The sequence below is a fragment of the Jaculus jaculus genome, chromosome 1 (genome assembly GCF_020740685.1).
Source record: "Jaculus jaculus isolate mJacJac1 chromosome 1, mJacJac1.mat.Y.cur, whole genome shotgun sequence".
NCBI lineage: Eukaryota > Metazoa > Chordata > Mammalia > Rodentia > Dipodidae > Jaculus > Jaculus jaculus.
The window spans coordinates 171,892,995-171,910,478 of record NC_059102.1 but is presented as its reverse complement, the minus strand read 5'-3'; the positions used below and the strand labels follow the sequence as shown (position 1 = coordinate 171,910,478).

The 17,484-nt window shown below is 49.2% G+C and overlaps 2 protein-coding genes across 4 annotated transcripts in view; one reads left to right on the top strand and one right to left on the bottom strand.

Moving 5' to 3' along the window:
* Positions 1–923: 923 nt before the first annotated feature.
* Ssrp1 (structure specific recognition protein 1) lies at positions 924–10,381 on the bottom strand. 2 transcript variants are annotated; one of them, XM_045132462.1, is made up of 17 exons: positions 10,314–10,381; positions 9,683–9,775; positions 9,087–9,272; positions 8,364–8,469; positions 7,902–8,092; positions 7,566–7,796; positions 7,311–7,414; positions 7,096–7,224; positions 6,644–6,865; positions 5,890–5,962; positions 5,336–5,474; positions 5,167–5,212; positions 3,674–3,803; positions 3,089–3,259; positions 2,825–2,913; positions 1,690–1,873; positions 924–1,422 (listed from the first exon to the last, which is right to left on the bottom strand). In XM_045132462.1, the coding sequence occupies exons 2-17, from the start codon at positions 9,734–9,736 to the stop codon at positions 1,345–1,347; spliced, it is 2,133 nt and encodes a 710-aa protein (XP_044988397.1). In that variant the 5' UTR covers positions 9,737–9,775; positions 10,314–10,381; the 3' UTR covers positions 924–1,344. The 2 variants fall into 2 exon arrangements, with proteins under 2 accessions (XP_044988397.1, XP_044988405.1); XM_045132470.1 differs by lacking the exon at positions 10,314–10,381 and adding an exon at positions 9,910–10,196.
* A 1,847-nt stretch (positions 10,382–12,228) lies between these two features.
* The window catches only part of P2rx3 (purinergic receptor P2X 3), a 41,449-nt gene continuing 36,193 nt past the window's right edge, over positions 12,229–17,484 (top strand). For both annotated transcript variants that reach the window (XM_045135797.1, XM_045135789.1), the window contains exon 1: positions 12,229–12,531. In XM_045135797.1, coding sequence (XP_044991732.1) covers positions 12,413–12,531 — 119 coding nt within the window. In that variant the 5' untranslated portion in view covers positions 12,229–12,412. The remainder of the gene's footprint in view (positions 12,532–17,484) is intronic.

Genomic DNA, 17,484 nt, shown 5'->3' with positions numbered 1-17,484 from the left:
GCGTCTCCTCATGAATATTCATAGCGCGGAAAGCAGCAGCGGGAGCCGGTAGCCGAATTCGTTGCACGGAATGCTAACAGGCGTTGCTCCCGTACTCAATTATTCATGACTTTGCAAATGAGGGCCCCGTCCACACTGGGGCTAAACTGACGCAATTTACCCGAGCGCCAGCCACCGAGATGATGAGAGCCTAGAGAGACGGCCCGGCGGACCTGATCACAGCGCCACGGAGCGCGGCCCGCCAGAAGGCAACTGCTGGCCGACTGGAGAGGCTTCCTGTGACACCTAGATCTTCCTGAAAACGCACGCAGCGTGGCTTCCCCACGGGAGTAAATTCAGATTTACAGCTACCCTGAAGGAGTCTGGCAGCTCTTTCCCTCGTTTATCTCCTTTAAGATCTTTTCCGAGTTCTTCCCAACCTTTATATTTTGTATCCCTTCCAGGCCGAGGACAAAAGCTTCCCACATACTCCACACCTTTCCTGCACCATACACACACGCACGCGCACACACACACACACACACAATCTCTCTCTCTCCCCCCTCAATCTCCGGGCTCAGGTTTCCACTTCTCACACTGCAGGGAGGATAGTCAATCCTGATTCTATTATCTCCAGCCTTGTAAGACCCTTGACTTAAGGTGATTAGGATGGAGCTAAGAGCTGCCTCCCCTTGGGTTGGCTAATGGAGTGGAGTTATGAGAGTTCCTAATCAGATCAGCACTCATTTCTAGACTCTCAGGTGACACATAGTGACAGAAGAGGGTGAAACCCAATGCTTATACAGCCAGGAAGAACAGGATGTACCTGGAGATTTGTTTCCCGGCTGGCCAGAAGGGCCCAGCCCAATCACAGCAGAATGGTAAACAGCACGTGTAAAGTGGGAACAATACACTAGGTCTAGAAAGTAGGCATAAGAACATAGTTTCCAAAGTCAGTTCCCTTTATTAAATTGTTGATTCCACAGACCAGAAATACAAAATAAAAGTAGAAATAGGCCCCAATTAGGAGCTACAGGCCTGACCTCACATGACCCTGCTGCAGCAACTTGAACAGGACAAGCAGCAGCTTATGCAAGTTGGATGCGGCTTTGGATCCTGCACTGCCCTGCAAGCAGTGAAGACTTCCACCCAGTCTCTTCCAAACTACAAAGAGCTGTCCTTGTGAAGCAGCAGAGAAACACGCTTCCCCTGCTGCTGCAGCCAAGTGCACGCCATCAGGAGAGCTGCTTCAAATGACATGAACCCGAGTATTACAAGCCATGTGAGGAGAAACTGGTTCCAAAACTTGAGCAGGGAGCCTGGCATTGTGGTAGGGCAAGCATCTGGACAAAGAATTTTCCTCCTCTACTCATCAGATCCTGACGCCGAGTCCTCTGAGCTGGGAGTACTGGCTAGTTCTTCTTCCTCTTCTTCTTCAGAGTCCTGCAAACCAAAGGTCACTTAAGAGGAAATCTGCGGAAGTCCAGCTACCTTTCTAGTCACTTTTTAGTGAAGGGCCCCTAATGCCTAGCCCTTCCTTATAATTCCTACCTTTAAAACCTCAGAAGCCCACTTGTCCACCCTTAACTCCATTGCTGTTACAGACTTACCACAACCTCTAGCCAGAACTGCTCCTTCCTGCCCCCCACCCAAGACTCACGTGTCCATATCCTTCCTGGCCCACAAGCCCCCATTCCAATTCTGCCGCACCTCACTCCGCCTCCTCTTCTTTTTACTCTTGTTCTCTCCAGAAGAGCTCTCATCACTGGACACAAATTCTTTACTCTTGAAGCTGTCACTTAGCTGCCTTGATGACTTGGATGATGAGCTTCGAGAAGGGGTGGATTTCTTTTCCATTTTTACTTTCACTTTCTTCTTCTTCTTTGACTTGTCCCTACAGTGGGGGGTGGGGGAGAGCTTGGCCACCAGGTTCTGCATGTCAACAAACAGGCCATATCTCTCCCAGCTATAGTGAGACCTTCCCTCGTCCCAGCTACTGGTCATGTCACAGTAAATGCAATGTCAACATGTCAACCCACAGCAGAGCACAGGGGAGGATCCTAAGTGTGTAGACCAGATGAGCTAGGATCACAGCCTAACAGCAGCCACATATGTAAAACTTATCTGGGCTAAGACCGCTCAGTAGTTAAAGGCATTGCAAAGCCTGACAGGCTGGGTTCAATTTCCCAGTACCCATGTAAAAAGCCAGATCCGCAAAGTGGCACATGCATCTGGAGTTCCTTTGCAGTGGCAAGAGGCCCTAGTGTGCCCATTCCCCACCCACCCCCAGCTTGCAAATACAAATATTTTTTTTTAATTATCTGGCATTCATGTTCTATCTTTTGAAAATTCATGTACATTTTACATTAGGCTCCATTGTAACAATTTTTTTTCTAAACTCATACCTTCAAAAAAACTGTTGTAGGAAAATGGGCCACATTTATCCTACCTTGAATTCCACACATCTCACCCATACTTGAGCAGTGGTCTACCTAGGTTTGAGAAGCACTGTAATATTTTAATGTTTTATCAAAAACCTATCTACCAACTTTTTAAAATAAATTTTATTTGCACATGTGTGTGAGCACACACACCAGGGCCTCTTGTGACTGCAAATGGACACCAAACACGTGCACCATATTTTGTATCCACCCCACATTGATGGCTGGGGAATTGAACCCAGGCTGGAAGGCTTTGCAAGCTAGTACCTTTAACCACAGGATCATCTACCCAGCCCATATCTACCATCCTCAAAACCTCAATTCTCAACTCTGATCTATAAAGAAGAAAAAAAAAAATGGAGAAAAAAAAAGCAGTCAAGGGACATTTTGTTCCCAATGCTCACCTCCTGGAAGACTCGCCTCGTCCTCCTTCGTATTCTTTCATGGCTTTCTCGTATTCCCTCCTGGCATCCTCAGCCTTGCGGTCCCACTCCTATCACACATACATAAGTCAGAGAAGACCAAGAACTCTGGCATAATGCAGGCAAGATCGAAATGCATAGCAAAGTCCCACCAGTGGGTCACCCTGCCCCCAACAAGACATGGCTCACTTCCCCAACAAAGCCCTCCTACAGGTAGTACTGCCCATCCTCTCTGCTGCCACTCACCTCTTTCTTCTCTTTGGACATCCCCTTCCAGATCTCGCCTGCCTTCTTGGAAAGATCTGTGATGCTGATACCAGGATGGTCTGACTTGATCTTCTCTCGGCTGGCATTAAGCCACAGCATGTATGCAGACATGGGTCTCTTAGGGGCATTGGGATCTTTGCCTTTCTTCACCTACACAAAAAAAGAACCCAAATGCCACCAGTCACTTATGTCCCACAGATAACCTAGGTTTCCCCAAAGAAATTATTTGGATCACCTAATTTAGAGGATGGAGGTAGAGGAAGGATTAAACAGTATCAAGCTAGACTGAGAGATCCTAAGGGTAGGGGTGGCATCCTCCTCCTCCAGCTCAGGAGAGGTTCCCTAGAACTAAGGTAGGCTGTCACCTAATGGAGAACTTCCAGAAGTTAACTGTCTCAGGACCAGAAAGAAAAATTTCCAAGAAAATATCCCCCAAAGCCATAATCACAGGCTACAAAACACCCCAGGAGAACTAACCAACATGGTCTACTGATGGTAAAAGTAAACTAAGGACAAGTGCATGCGCGCGCACACACACACACTCAAGCCAAAGACTGTATGCACCTCTGCAGACTTCTTGCGGCTCTTGCGATCCTTGGCCATCTTAGCTCTTTTCAATTGCTTTCGCTTCTTCTCATCCCGGTCACTGTCACCTTCATTACTGGAGGAGCTGGCAGAAGCGTTGCTGTCGAACCTGCCGGAACATGGGGCTTAGGGAGAAAGGCAAGACACAGAGGGCCCAAAAAGGATGAAAGGAATCTAGACACATGCCCAGAAAGGGGAATGGGAGGAAGGAAGATCAAAGAACAGACTCCACCGTCAATCTTCAGCCTACCTTCCTGCCCTTCACTAGGGCGGCTTCACTATCTGCGCTGCAGACCCAGCTGCCACAAAGGCTAAGTTAAATCAGTCAACAAAAAGCAAAGGAATCAATGGGCTTTGGCTGTTCTCCTTGGTCCTGACCTAAGCCAGGTTCTACCTCCACTATTCCCGTTCCAACTACAGAAAGTCTCCCTCCAACCTGAAGTGTGCCAAGTCCACTTCATACCTCCCTTAGGTTAATCATCTTCACTGACCCTGGAGTCTTTTCTGATGAAGGATAGTTAGCCCCCAAAGGGAGGAGAACCAACTTCAATTGAAGCCAATCAGTATAACTGGCAGTCATATCCAAACTTCTGCAACTCCTCTGAAAACAGAATTGCTGACATTTGTCTGAGGCTGAATGGTTTCTGTAGCACCTTCACGATCAGCTGTATGTTAACTTCCATGAGCACGGTGAGCAGAGCTAGCCGATTCCTGAAGGGTGCTCATGGTTTGTTCCTGATTTTGCTTTTCCAACCTTTCTGGATCATGAGACCCACATTCCTGCTACATACTTAGAAAGGACTTTGCCTCACTCAGGAGGGCCTTACTCCAACCAAGGTGGACACCGGGTCTAGTTTTGACCCCTTAAAGCCATGCACATCTCAGTATCTCGGGCTCAGGAGACAGGTGTTCACTAACAGAGACTTCTTGGTGTTAAGCCAGCAGGATTAAGCCTGTCCAGGCCTTTGGAGGGTCCTTTGGCACCAAATAGACCAAATAATTCTAAGAATAAGGAAATCAAAAGCAAGAAATATCTTTTCCTCACAACTTCTGAGCACCTAGATCCACTAGTGCCCAAAATCAGTTGTATCCCTGGACTCTCCAGTTACAAGCCTATTGTGCTGGTCATCTATGATACGATCAGAAGCCTTGACTGACTGAGCATAAGTCCGACTGCCGCTTACAGGTGAAGTCTCCCAGATTTGGCGTCTTATCTGAGGACTCCCACCTGGCATGTGCATGCACTGGCTCAAATTCCTGCTCACTCTTCACTCTATCAGGTTTAAAACGTGTTGAGCACTAATAAAGCCCTTACTACTTTATGAAACATCCTCATTATCACTTCACAGAAGGTCACTTTCTCATCTTGGGCCACTGGCTAAGACTCAGACATGAGAAATACCAAAAAATCTTAGGGTCTGTTATCCTTACAGGTCACCATCTCACCCCCATGTGCTCCAACCAAAACTCACTCCTCTGCCACATCTTCTTCCTCTTCACCTGGGTTAAACGATTCATCTGAAAACGAACACAGGCTGCATCAGCTTCTGCCCCAGTGAGGTCTCACCTTTGCCCAGCTCTTGCCCAGGCCACAAGAAGGAAAGCCTGACTGCCTAGCCCCCAACACAGAGGCCAGCCCACCTGTTTCTTCTCCTGAGTCATCACTGCTATCATTGGCATTCTCCTCCCGAATCTTGCCCTCTTCCTTCATCCTTTCCAAGTAGGCATCATGCTGATCTTCATCTGAGTCGGCATATTCATCATAGCTTGGGTTCATGCCCTAGTCAGGGAAGAGATCAGTGTCAGCCACTGCTTAAGCCAGAACCCTGGCACATTCAAAAGCACTTCCCCATGCCTGTAAAATCAGAGCAGCAGCTCCCAGAAGACTCTGAAACCAGATAGTCCCCACACAGCCAACATGCAGGGCCTGCACCTGAGTACTTCCTGCCAGACTGGGTTAGTCCAAGCCCCTCCTTTTCTCCCAGCCCCACCGAGCTCCTAAGAGACTACACAGACTGATCTAAGGTCATGCAGAGAAAACCTGCTCAGGAGGGGGAAAGGGTCACACGCACCTCCTTTTTCTATAAGGGTAAGAAGAGAAGAGAGAGTGAAAAAGAAGCCATAACATCTCTGCTCCTTTCTCCTCTACAGAAAAAACAGGACAGGAGAGAGGTTCATCCTTCCCACACAGATACCTCTTTCAATCCTCGGTTTTTGATGTTAAGTTTTTTCGCATTGACAAAATCAAACAGTTTTCCATACTCCTCCCTGTGAAGGAGACAAATGGCATCATAGATGGTCAGGACCTCAGGGGTGGACCACACAGGCTGGGGCAGAGAGTGAAAAGGGAGCTCTTGACCACACTATCCAAGCCAGCAGCCCAGAACCTCCCAGAGAGCACAGTAAGGAAGGACAGACATAGGTCCTGAGATAGAACCCTGCACAGCCCTGGTTTGTTATGGCCCTGAAAAGGCAGACAGGAGTGTACTTATTTAACAAACGGGCACAGAGCAGGGTATTATGGGAAGGGATACTTCCATGGTTGCAGCAGTATATATTTCACCCCTCACAGGACTATTATGAGGATTAAACACAAAGATGTCTGTGAAATGTTTAGCCCACACTGAGTACTCAATAAACATTAGCTACTGTATTTCCAGGCACAAAACTCATTCCAGGAAAGAGAGAGAGCATTTCCACAATGGGGGGGGGGGGGATGGAGAAAATGAGCTAGAATCAACACGCACTGCTTCTGTAATATGGAATCATCATTTTCTGAAAAATAAGAACATGATGGAGAAGCTTCCAAAGTCTGAGGACCAGACCATGGAGAAGCAAAAGAGAAATTCAACTCAGTCAAATCAAAAAGGATTCAAAGCCATGTCAAGCTTCATTACAGAGACTGGAACTAGGACAGCCAGGAGGCACTAGAGGGTGAAAGGTTCTCACCGTTCAATGCTGCTGAAGGTATACTGAGTACCCTGCTTGGTCTCAATCTCAAAGTCGAAGGAACGAGTGGTGGTGGTGCCACGGGCAAAGTTGACAAAGGAGATCTCATCAAAGCGGATGTGCACGGGTGGCTTGTGGACATAGATGAAGCCCCGCTCCAGTGGGTACAAGAGTCCTGAGCTGGCCTTGTAGGAGCAAGTGATGCACTGAGCCCCAGAGTGCCTGATGGAGGTTGCAAGGAGCCTGGTCAGTGCTGACCTCAAAGGAGCCGAAGGGCACATCCTCGGCAACACACGTGCAGGCCATCGACTGGTCACCCTCGCTGAATTGCTCTGACAGCACTGGTGCTGACGACCATCATGCAGTCTCATCTCAGGAAGGGTCTCCTAAGGAGACATGACATTTCCCAATCCCATTCCCAGAAAGCTAGGATCTCAGGCCTAAACTCTCACCCTTGGAAGTTGCCTGGGACAGTGATCTTGCGGTTCACAAGTGCTTTCATGACCCGGCTGACCATCTCATACAGGGATCCTGACATGTTCTTTGTAAGCCGACCCTCAAAGCGCTTCTCCACCTCTTCCCTACAAACAGAGCAAGACAAGGTCCAAGATGGTACAACTGTCCCTGCCTGGACAGTGGCAAGAAACAAGCCCAGTGAGACACTCACTCATTCATGTTGAGAGTCAAGGAGATGTCCTCGTCCTTGGAAAACAGGAGGATCAAGAAGTGGTAACGAGTTTGGCCCTGCTTAATGGGGGGATCCAGGCTGATCTGTAAGGACAAGTGGACAAGGTTAATCACTTAGTGATGATTGAGAACTTGGGCCTGACTAACCAATGCAGAACGCTGTACATCAGTGAGATCTATCTACTAAACAGTCAAAAAAAACCAGGATCACCCACCCCCAGAGGCTTCTGCTTACCACAAAGAACATTTGCCGCTGGTCTTTGTGGGGAAGCAAAAAGAGACGTAGAACTGTGGTGTAGGGGATCTTGTAGTCAAAGGTCTTGCCATGCAAGTGCAGAAAGGTGGGGTAGATCCGAATGTCATAACGACCACGAGGTGTCAAACACTGCAGCTCCCGGAAGATGCAGATGGCATCTCCAGTGGCCTGGATTACATCTGCCTTGGACAGTACATTCTGGGCAAAAGCCTGCAAAAGCACACATGGGTAATCAGACAACGGGCCCCTGTTCCTAAGCCATCTAGCCAAGGTCTGCACTACATCATCTCCTGGCACAGCAACCAGAGGCCTCACCTCAACAGGGTCCACACCATCTTCCTGGGTGGGAGGGACATAGAAGCGAACCTCCATAAGAGACACCTCTGCATCATCATTCTGATGGAATTCCAGCGTCACCTCATTCTTGCCGGTAGTACACTGAGACACATTACTTAGGGGTATCTCAAAAACTGGCTGGTCACCAATGTCAAAGGAAAGCAGCTGCCCTGTGAAGAAAAGGCTTATCAGTCTCAAGTTCCTCTCCCTGAGTCTGCATAATGTTCCCACTAAACTCTTAAGTTCCCTGAGGATAGGGTAGAAAGCAATTTTGTTTACACTGTAACCCCATGACCAGGCACAGTACCAGATACCATACATACTGACTAACTACACAATGATGGGAACTATACAAAATGATGGGAAACTAAAAACAGCAGCCAAGGAAAGAACAAAACAAGGCAACAGCTTCCCACCTCCCCCTCAAGCCTATAGACTCACCACCAAACTTCACTGTCCCCCAGTTCCAGCCCTTCACACACAGGTCTTTCTCCATTAGCTCAAGCCGATAATGAGTTTTGAAGAAATCAGAGAGTTTCTCAAACTCCTGTGGGTGGAGGAGAGAAAATACAACTCCAGTTAAACCCTAGTGATCTCAACACAACCTAGAGAACCTTGGATTATCCATTCCAGAAAAACTACCTCAATGTGTCCTTTATTGGAAATCCAGCTGACTTACTATAAAAGCTTTAAAAATAAAATGTCTAAAATCAACTTTACTTTGTTAATGAAAGGATTTGTTTCTGGGCCTCGACTAGGAAAGGAGTAATGAACATACATTCCAGACTCATTACAATGAGTTTTTAAATTTGAGGCAGGTGTTATTTTGATAGAAGTGGAGATTAAAACCAATGAACTCAATCAGTTCAGAGTAGAAAGGCAAAATTCTACCCACAGCACCAAACTAAAAGTTCTGAAGTGGGAAGAAGAAAACTATCTAAAGGAAAATTGTAGGGAATCCAGGCACAAGGGAACTCACAAAACTTGGACACTCAAAGTACAACATTGATTTTTCAATGGCCTCAACAGCCCTGCCATAAGGAGCCTAAACTAGCAATGACATGGTTATCAGTGGAAAGAACACCAGCTCTCTCTCTACAAGATTAAAAATAAACAAGATAGCACAGTTAAAAGACAAGGAGGTATGGCAACAGCAAGTCTCACCGACTCTCGGAAGCCATCATACTTATAGACATGGCCGTTCTTTGTGAGCAGTTTAACTCCATGACCCAGGGCAACCCGCCGCCAGATGCCTTCAGTCAACTCCCCAGCCTGGATGTTGTCCACTTTGCCCGTCTTGCTGTTCTTGAAGATGATACCCTGGCGGCTCAGTCGCAGCCGCCCATCATTCTGTTGGAAGAGTAGGCCCAAATGCAGAACAGTACAGTGTGTACCAGCCGCTTCACCCCTCACCCATTCTCATGCTGTGAGCTGGTCAGATATCAATACAGAGGCAACAGCTGAAGTGGCAAGAGCCAGTGAGAGAGACAAGGGCCAGGAAGCCTAGACTGTAAGACTGGCTCTGGCATCCAAAACCCTTGCAGGACCTCATTTTCTTGGGATTTAGAAAATATCTGCATATACAATCCCTTTATAATACAAGATCCTATAAGTCTTGGGTCTCTGCTGCTGCCTTTGGTTGGGTAAACTCAATCTTTCTCCTCCAAAGTAGCCACAGAGCATCATGAGAGCTCCGCTTCTGTTAACACACAAGAACTTTTCCCCCTTTACACCTTTATCAAAAGCCCAAGGCTTCTTACCATAGACCCTTTCACTTCCTGATAGATGTCGTTGAACTCCAGGGTCTCTGCCATGTTGAACTGCCCGTGGTGGCCTCAGCACAGAGCCCTAGGCTGCACGGGAGAAAGGAAACAATGTGGGAGCTGAGCCCCGGTTCCAGGCTGGATGTGTACATACTCAGCAAGGTAGGAATCTGAACTGGGGACTGAGACAGGTAAACAACAGAAGACACCACCTCACTGCTCACCGATGGGTGGTGGTTTCTCCAATGTCTCAGGATCTCCTCTGCCTGGGGACCTACCAGCGGGCTCAGTAGTGCTCCACAAGCCAGGCCCAGGACCCAGACGCTGAACTGGGCCTCAAGGAGCGCGTACACCCCAACCCGACACCCGTTAGGAGTCGTCCACCGAGGGCCATGGCAACAATCGGCGGAACCCACGGGCCTGCCCAGAGCCCAAACCTCAACTCAGCTCCGAGGGCTGTTTTCCTCCCAACGATCCACCCACCACTCCGCGGCCCTGTTTCCACGTTTCTGCCCTCCTCCTAAAAATGGATTCGCCCGCTGCCGGCGGATTTGAACGAGGAACGGTCCATCTCGAGCGTCCCGGAGGGGGGTTAGCGGGACACTAGGGACAGGCCGCGACCACCCACCTCCTCACGCTGCAGCTTCGCGACGGCCCAGGCGCGGGCGGTGGGCGCGCTGGGAAAGCGGGGGAGGGGGCGGGGCGCGGAGGGGCGCGCTCGGGGAAGCTTTTCCCGCGTGCGCGTTCCGCGTCCCGCCACCGGAAGTCGCGCACAGACCATAGAGAAGACGAGCCGGCTAGCAAGGCGCCATCCTGAGGGTGCACCGAGACGGTCGGCTAGAGCGTCGGCAGCTGGGCGCGCGCTGGCGCCCCTCCCCACTGGGGTCTGACTGAACGATGGGCGCGAGTAAACCTCTTTGGAAAGTTGCATGTACTGCTGCAAGCGGAAGCTAGATTCCAAAGGGAAGTTGCGCAGTTTCTGTTTTATCAGACTTTCTACCGGCTTGTTTATGTATTGGGATCGGGCACACCACTCCCTCGTGTTTCTGTGATGTGGAGTCTGTTGGACAAGAAAAACCTACAGAATGGTGGCCAGAAATGACCCTCCCGCTGGCTGCGAAGGCAGTGCTCGCCCACTCTACCCCGCCAAGTGGGATCGGATCCTTTCTTAAATGAGTTCATTGTCTACACCCAACACCTTCCCATCCATAACCTTAATATGTGGGGTCCCAGGAAGAGCCTGGCAGATGGCGGCATCTACTTCAAGTGCTGGTGTCAGATTCACACTTGGAGCCAGAATTTATTTGAAACCACATCATCTTGAGGTGGTGGAAGCCTGCCTGGTTAACCTCGTGTAGTGCCTGAGTGCATCTTGCAAAATCAAAAACCAGTCCTGAAAGAGATCCTCATTTTGCATGGGGGGAAAAAAAATGAAACCCAAAGAGGAGTTGCCCAGTCTCAGTGAGCTGACCATGGACAAGGCTGGCTACTGGAACCTAATTCCTTAACATTAGTCTTGTTCTGTTGCCACAGTGGCTCTTGATTTCAGGATATTTAAACACGCTACTTACCTGACAATTACACGGGCTTGCTAATTCAATACCGGGATGTAAGATAATGGGAATGCACAGTTGCTCCCTCTAAACTCATGGATTTAACCACTGGGTTAAAGTCTACTATTGCTAGCCTTATTTAGCTGAGCTAAACTGAGTTTGATACATATGTATTGAGGGCCTATTGTTAACCCAGCAAATTTCTAGGATTGGATGAAATTTGTGAAGATGGTGAAAACAGCCCAGTCTTCCAGGAGTGCATAATAAACTAATTCAAACAACTAACCTGACAATTAAAAAGAGAAGAAAGGAAAGAGAAAACACAAGTTCTGTACCACAGAGCTTTAGCCATTACCAACTAGAGTTATAAATACGTGGCTTTGCCACTCCATGGTGACATCTGTAATCCCACTACTCAGGAACTCAAATCAGAAGGATTGTGAGTTTGAGACCATCCAAGGCAACACAGAAAATTTGAAGCCAGCTGGGCTACATATTAAGATTCTGTAAAAGAAAGAAAGGGAGGGAAGAAAGAACAAAGAAGAGAAAAGGAAATAATGTTGCTTTTTAATCCATCACAGCAGACCCAGAATTTTCAAGAGCACCTCCTCCCATTCTTGCTGCTCAGCAAAGGTGAGGATGGCCGCAGAATGCAACATCAGGTAGACGCTCCCGAGTGAAGGGGTGCTCAGCCCAGGCAGGCAATTAGCTAACTAGAAGATGGGGCATTGCGAGGAGCTTTAGGAAGAGTATGAAGCAGCTGGCGGGAGGGGGGGTGAAGATGCAGCCTATGAGAACGAAACAGAACGGTAGACAGAGTGAAGATAAAACACAAGTCCCAGAGGGCCCTAGCCAGCTGCATCTCAAGCAATCAGGAGCCCAGGATTGGAGACCCCACCCCTGCTGTGACATCACGGAGGAGGGGAGTGGAAACAAATAAAAAAGGGTACCCCCCCCTCCCTGCCCTGCCTCTGGACTGTTGGCGGCCAAAGTGCCAAGAGCAGAGATAGCCTGGCACTGGGCTGAGGTTGCCCGGTTTACAGGAATAGGCTCCACTCCTCAAGCTCTCTAAGCTGGCCCCCTCCAGGCCTTGATCTCTGCCTTCTTGTTCTGAGGCCCTCTTTCCTCAGGCTTCCATCAGCTCTTCTCAGTGACTCATGAACACTCTGGCAGTATGAACTGTATATCAGACTTCTTCACCTACGAGACTACCAAGTCAGTGGTGGTGAAGAGCTGGACCATTGGAATCATCAACCGAGCCGTTCAGCTTCTGATCATCTCCTACTTTGTGGGGTGAGTGTAACCCTTTTCCTGAGAGGAGAGGACAGCTACCTGATGTCCTTGGCACCCCCACCCTCACCACTACCAGGCAGAGACCTAGGCTGCTTCTCTCTTTCCAGGAAACACTTTTCTCCTGGGGGAGCCATGACCTCAAGATTTGTTTCTGTCACTCCAACCTAGAATGTACTCTCCATAGTTGGAAACACATACTGCATGGATCAAGGGTGGTGAGGGTCCTATGTCCCGGGGGCACTTCCTAACACCAGGAGAGGTCCCACGTGATCCATCTCTTCAAGCCATAGAAGCAATAGAAGAGTCAGGCCCCTCCCCACATTTTCCCATTCTCCTCTATCAAGTCTTTGCGGGGGGGGGGGGTGTCTCAGAAAAATAAACACAGAAAGGAGGCATTGAAACTAGGGAGATGGGTTGGTATTGAGTGGAAAGAAGTACAGGCTGGAGAGGAAAAGAAATTAATTTGGTTTAGAATAAAGAAATCCTTTTTTGAATGAGCAAAACAGTGAGAGGTTGGAAGGGTGAGAGACCCTTATTCTTGGAGGGTAGGACAAAGGAGTGAGCTGCCTTGTAGAATGAGAAAAGACACAGGCCGAGGAGAAAGTCCTCTTAGAACGTAGTGTGGGGTCCTTCCCTGAGAATCCAGAAATGTTACCCTTTGTCAGAAAACATAAATTCCCTACTTCTATCGGACTTTGTGCCATAAAATGCACGCTGGGAGTTGCTTAAGAGCCAGCAAGCTCCGAACACTCCTCTCAGCCCCCAGCCCTTGAAGGTGCACACCCCTGCACACTGGCGCACACAAAGGGCCTTAAGCAGACAATGGCCGAGAGGAAAACACAGTATGTCCTTCTTGTGGTCATTTCTACACACTGGTTGGCACCAGGAAATGCAGGCAGAAACCTCAAGGGTTTTCTTTCCTGGTGTGCTGGTCTGTGGTCTCCCACTGTTCCTTGAGACAATGAGTCTGTCTGTTAAAGACAGCAAGCCACTGCCCAGGTCACAAGTTAATTCAGGCAAGTCAAAGAACACATCCTGTGTGCTGATGGGCTGGAGCTGAAAGGTTGGAGTACAGTGTGAGGGAGGATGTGTGGAGAGATAGGCAGATGTGGTTCTTTAAGTGACTTTTGCTTCATGGGTAAAGTGGGAGCCTGTAGTGCAGATATTACCACAATGCTGTAGAGCCAGTGCTCTCTGTGAGGGTGTCAGAGAAGGGATTCCAGCTTTGGGGTAGGGTTAAATGCCATTAAGGTTCCCTGCCTACATTGAGGTTTTTGTTGTTGTTGTTGTTCATTTTTTATTTATTTATTTGAGAGTGACAGACACAGGGAGAAAGACAGATAGAGGGAGAGAGACAGAATGGGAGCGCCAGGGCTTCCAGCCTCTGCAAACGAACTCCAGACGCGTGCGCCCCCTTGTGCATCTGGCTAACGTGGGACCTGGGGAACCAAGCCTCGAACCGGGGTCCTTAGGCTTCACAGGCAAGCACTTAACCGCTAAGCCATCTCTCCAGCCCTACATTGAGGTTTTTTGAGAGACAATATTTGTGTGTTCTATGTACCCAGCTCCAGAGTTTGACTCAAAGTTGGTGCTTAACCCTTACCTGCTTAGGTGACTTTTCAGTCCTCTGACTGGTCATCACTATAGGGTAGTGTATTGGTCCAGATGAGTGCAAAAACTGTCTCAGCACATTCCCAAACTGGCCTGGCTCTGTTGCCTGCAGGTGGGAGATTGATGCAAGACAGAGACAGCCTGCTTCTGGGCCAGTCAGGCCCCCTCAGTCCTGCCACTGTTTTTGGCTCGCCCTCATCACAATCAAATTGGATCCTCCCCGGCTGGGAGGCTGGAGCCCAGCCTGCTCAAGGGAGCACAAGAAGCTCTTTGGCGTCTTGATATCCAACCCCATCCATCTCCCAACCTGACAGCTCCCCATGGAACAATGCCTTGCAGTTACATCAGTGCACTCGACCGCCCAGCTCCTTGGCCCAAGCCCATCTCTGTATATAGGAGTCCATTCACCATGTGACTTCATGAATCCATTGTGATTAATTTAGCAAAAATGTATTGACCGTTTCTTCATGCCAGGCATTGTGTGCTGAGTGTAGAACAGCAGACAGACATGGCAGGGTCCTTGTGCTATAAGCTTCATACATGAGTACAAGGCAAGAGATGGATATTAAGCTGTTAATCCCCACAAACAAATGTAAATTTTTACCTGTGTCTGGGAAGTGCACATCAGGAGAGCTGCTATTGTGGAGGCCTTTGACCTCATCAGGAAACTAAGGGAAGGCTCTCTGGAAATGTTATGTTCAATTAGGTTCGAAAGAATGGGTAGGAGCAACCAGGTAAAAGAAGGGAAAGAAGATGATAAGCCAAGGCAATGAACCCACCTCTGTGAAAGGAAAGAGCCTAGCAAAGGGGAGGAAGAAGTGGTGTGTGGGAACAGAGACAGGAGCACTGGAAGATGCCGGAAAGCTGAGGCAGAGGCCAGACCTGGGACCCTCAGAGAGCTTGCATTTTTCCAGTAATGAAGTGGAAGGAAGTTACTGAAGTATTTCAGTCTCTGTGTGTGACCAAGATGGACAGAGACAGCCATGATAAGATCTGAGTGGGCTGATATGCTCTGGGAACTGGAAGAAGTGGGAGTGACATAGGAAACCCTGTGAGAGGGAGCGGACATCATATGGAGAAAGAGGGTAGTGCCTAGACTCAATAGAATTGGAAAAGGTTTCTACATGGTGGTGCTAATACTGAACTTAAGAGCTTGAATCTTTACCTTTTACTTTCCACCAAGCAGACAGGTAGCCCCACCTCACCAGGGAAGTATGGAATGTGAGGCAGTCGTACCTTTTAGGCACTCACGGCAGCACACCACCTGACCAGCTCATGCACACACTCACCCCTGCTCCAGCCTCAGCTGCTGGCTGCAGTTAACACCACTTTACGCTGATTCCTGCGCCCACCTTAGATGCACCAGAGTTACCTGATGTACCTTCTCGGGGCCCAGGTGGTGATCCCCAGACTATGCTGTGTGGTAGGACTTCCACTTAGACCGTGCCCTTGCTAGAGCCCAGAGCCCTGGGGAGAAAATAGAAGGAAAGCCCTGGAGCATGAGTCCTAGCACCTACGGTGGCCGGAGACTGAAGAAGCTACACCCATGAACACCAGCAGGAGGGCATCCCCAGCACCCTCATGCCCCATTCCTCAGAAAGACCAGTGATGGCCAATGGGAAATCCAAACCAGTACAGTTCTGCTCTCTCCATGCAAGACCCAGTCCACAGCACCCCATCTGTGCATGTGCGTGCCCCCCCCCCCCCACACACACACACACACACTACATGACCACTTTGTTTCAGGCTATCCAGTCCCTCATCAGATCCTACATAGACAACTGATTCCTAAAGCAGTTACAAGAATGGAGGTGCTCTGGCTTAAAAAGTAGGGTTTGAGCCGGGCGTGGTGGTGCACGCCTTTAATCCCCACATTCAGGAGGCAGAGGTAGGAGGATTGTTGTGAGTTTGAGGCCACCCTGAGACTCCATAGTGAATTCCAGCCTGAGCCAGAGTGAGACCCTTCCTCGAAAAGCCAAAAAAAAAAAAAGTAGGGTCTGGGTTTCCACATTCTTGGCTCACCCACCTCATCCCCTTGGCCCCAGACAGCCTCCTAAGTCTCCTTGTCAGCACAGTAGGTGACACATCTGCTGGAGAAGGTCATCTGGATCCCCATCCTATAGTGTAGAGAGAAGAGTGACACTCACCCCTTCTGCCCTTGTCCTACACCACACTGCAGACCGCAGACTGCGGCGCGGGAGTGCCCGGTTAGAAGCCCAGCGCAGACACCAACTCAAAGCAGGGCCTTGCAGGTATCACTTCCTGCCTCTATGTCTCAGTCTCCCAGACCTGGAAATGGGTGACAGTGAGTGATGGGGAGGCAGGAGACTCATGTCAAGTGCCTTGCCTGACGAGATGGTGACTCAGTAGGACTCAGTAATAGATGTTAATTATTTTTGTTCTGTTGAATCCCTGGAGTGCCTCCTCCTTTCCCTCTGCCCAGCTCACACCTGGCTAAGAGACCCCCGTCTCCTCTGGCACACATTTCACACCCACTCCCTGACCTCCTCCTTGACTCCCTGGGGGTGGACAGGAGGGTGCTGAGATGCTGCTCTGGCCTCTTTCCTGCACATCCCACCTGCCAAGGAGCTGCCACCCGCCTTCCGCTCTATAAATAATAAACCAGAAATGCGAGAAAAAAATAAGTCATAGCAGCAGAGTAAATGCCAAGCATCAGAGGCTCAGTTCTGTCCCATAAGCCCTGGCCTCTGGAGACAGCCTCAGTTCTGGAAATGAAGTAACCAACCCCCTCCCCACACCAAGCAAGCTACCCTGATGATGTTGGCCCCACAGGGCCATTGAAAGTCTTCCGCTTGCTCCTTAACTCAGAATTCTAATGTGGCCTCTCCTCCCCACGGGACGCAAGGAATCTTGAGGGGAGAATAGGAAGAGATTGGTTAATACCTCCCCCGCTATAAGCCCCTTCCTCCTGAGACTTTCTTGAGCTAAGACAGGCTGGGACAGAGCCAGCAGGACAAGCTCAGGGGGCCTGACTGCTCCCTGGCCCTGAGCAGATTGCTTGGTTTTAGAATCCACTTCCCAGCTTTGTAACTTTGAGCAAGTCATAGCCCTTGGTGTCTTGGTTTCCTCATTTGTGACATGATGGTCTTGTTAAGGATTTGTCGGGGGCGTCAGTTTAGTGTCCAGTGTTGTTTGTATAACAATGACAACTCTGAATGCTGCTTCTCATCTGAAAATGTTCCCAGACTTTAAGGAGAGAGAGAGAGACACAGCTGCAGAGATGGATCCATTAGCAAAGCACTTACTGTGCAAGCCTAAGGACATGAGTTCAGATCCCCTGCACTCATGTAAATACCAAGTGGAACTGGCAGCCTGCCTGTA

Excerpts from the sequence above, each read along its gene's own strand:
- Ssrp1 (XM_045132462.1), bottom strand. The coding sequence starts at position 9,736 with ATGGCAGAGACCCTGGAGTTCAACGACATCTATCAGGAAGTGAAAGGG. Across the intron at positions 7,225-7,310 it reads TTGACTCTCAACATGAATGA|GGAAGAGGTGGAGAAGCGCT; the intron begins GTGAGTGTCTCA and ends CTCTGTTTGTAG. Across the intron at positions 3,804-5,166 it reads GAAGAAGATGTGGCAGAGGA|GTTCGACAGCAACGCTTCTG; the intron begins GTGAGTTTTGGT and ends ATGTTCCGGCAG.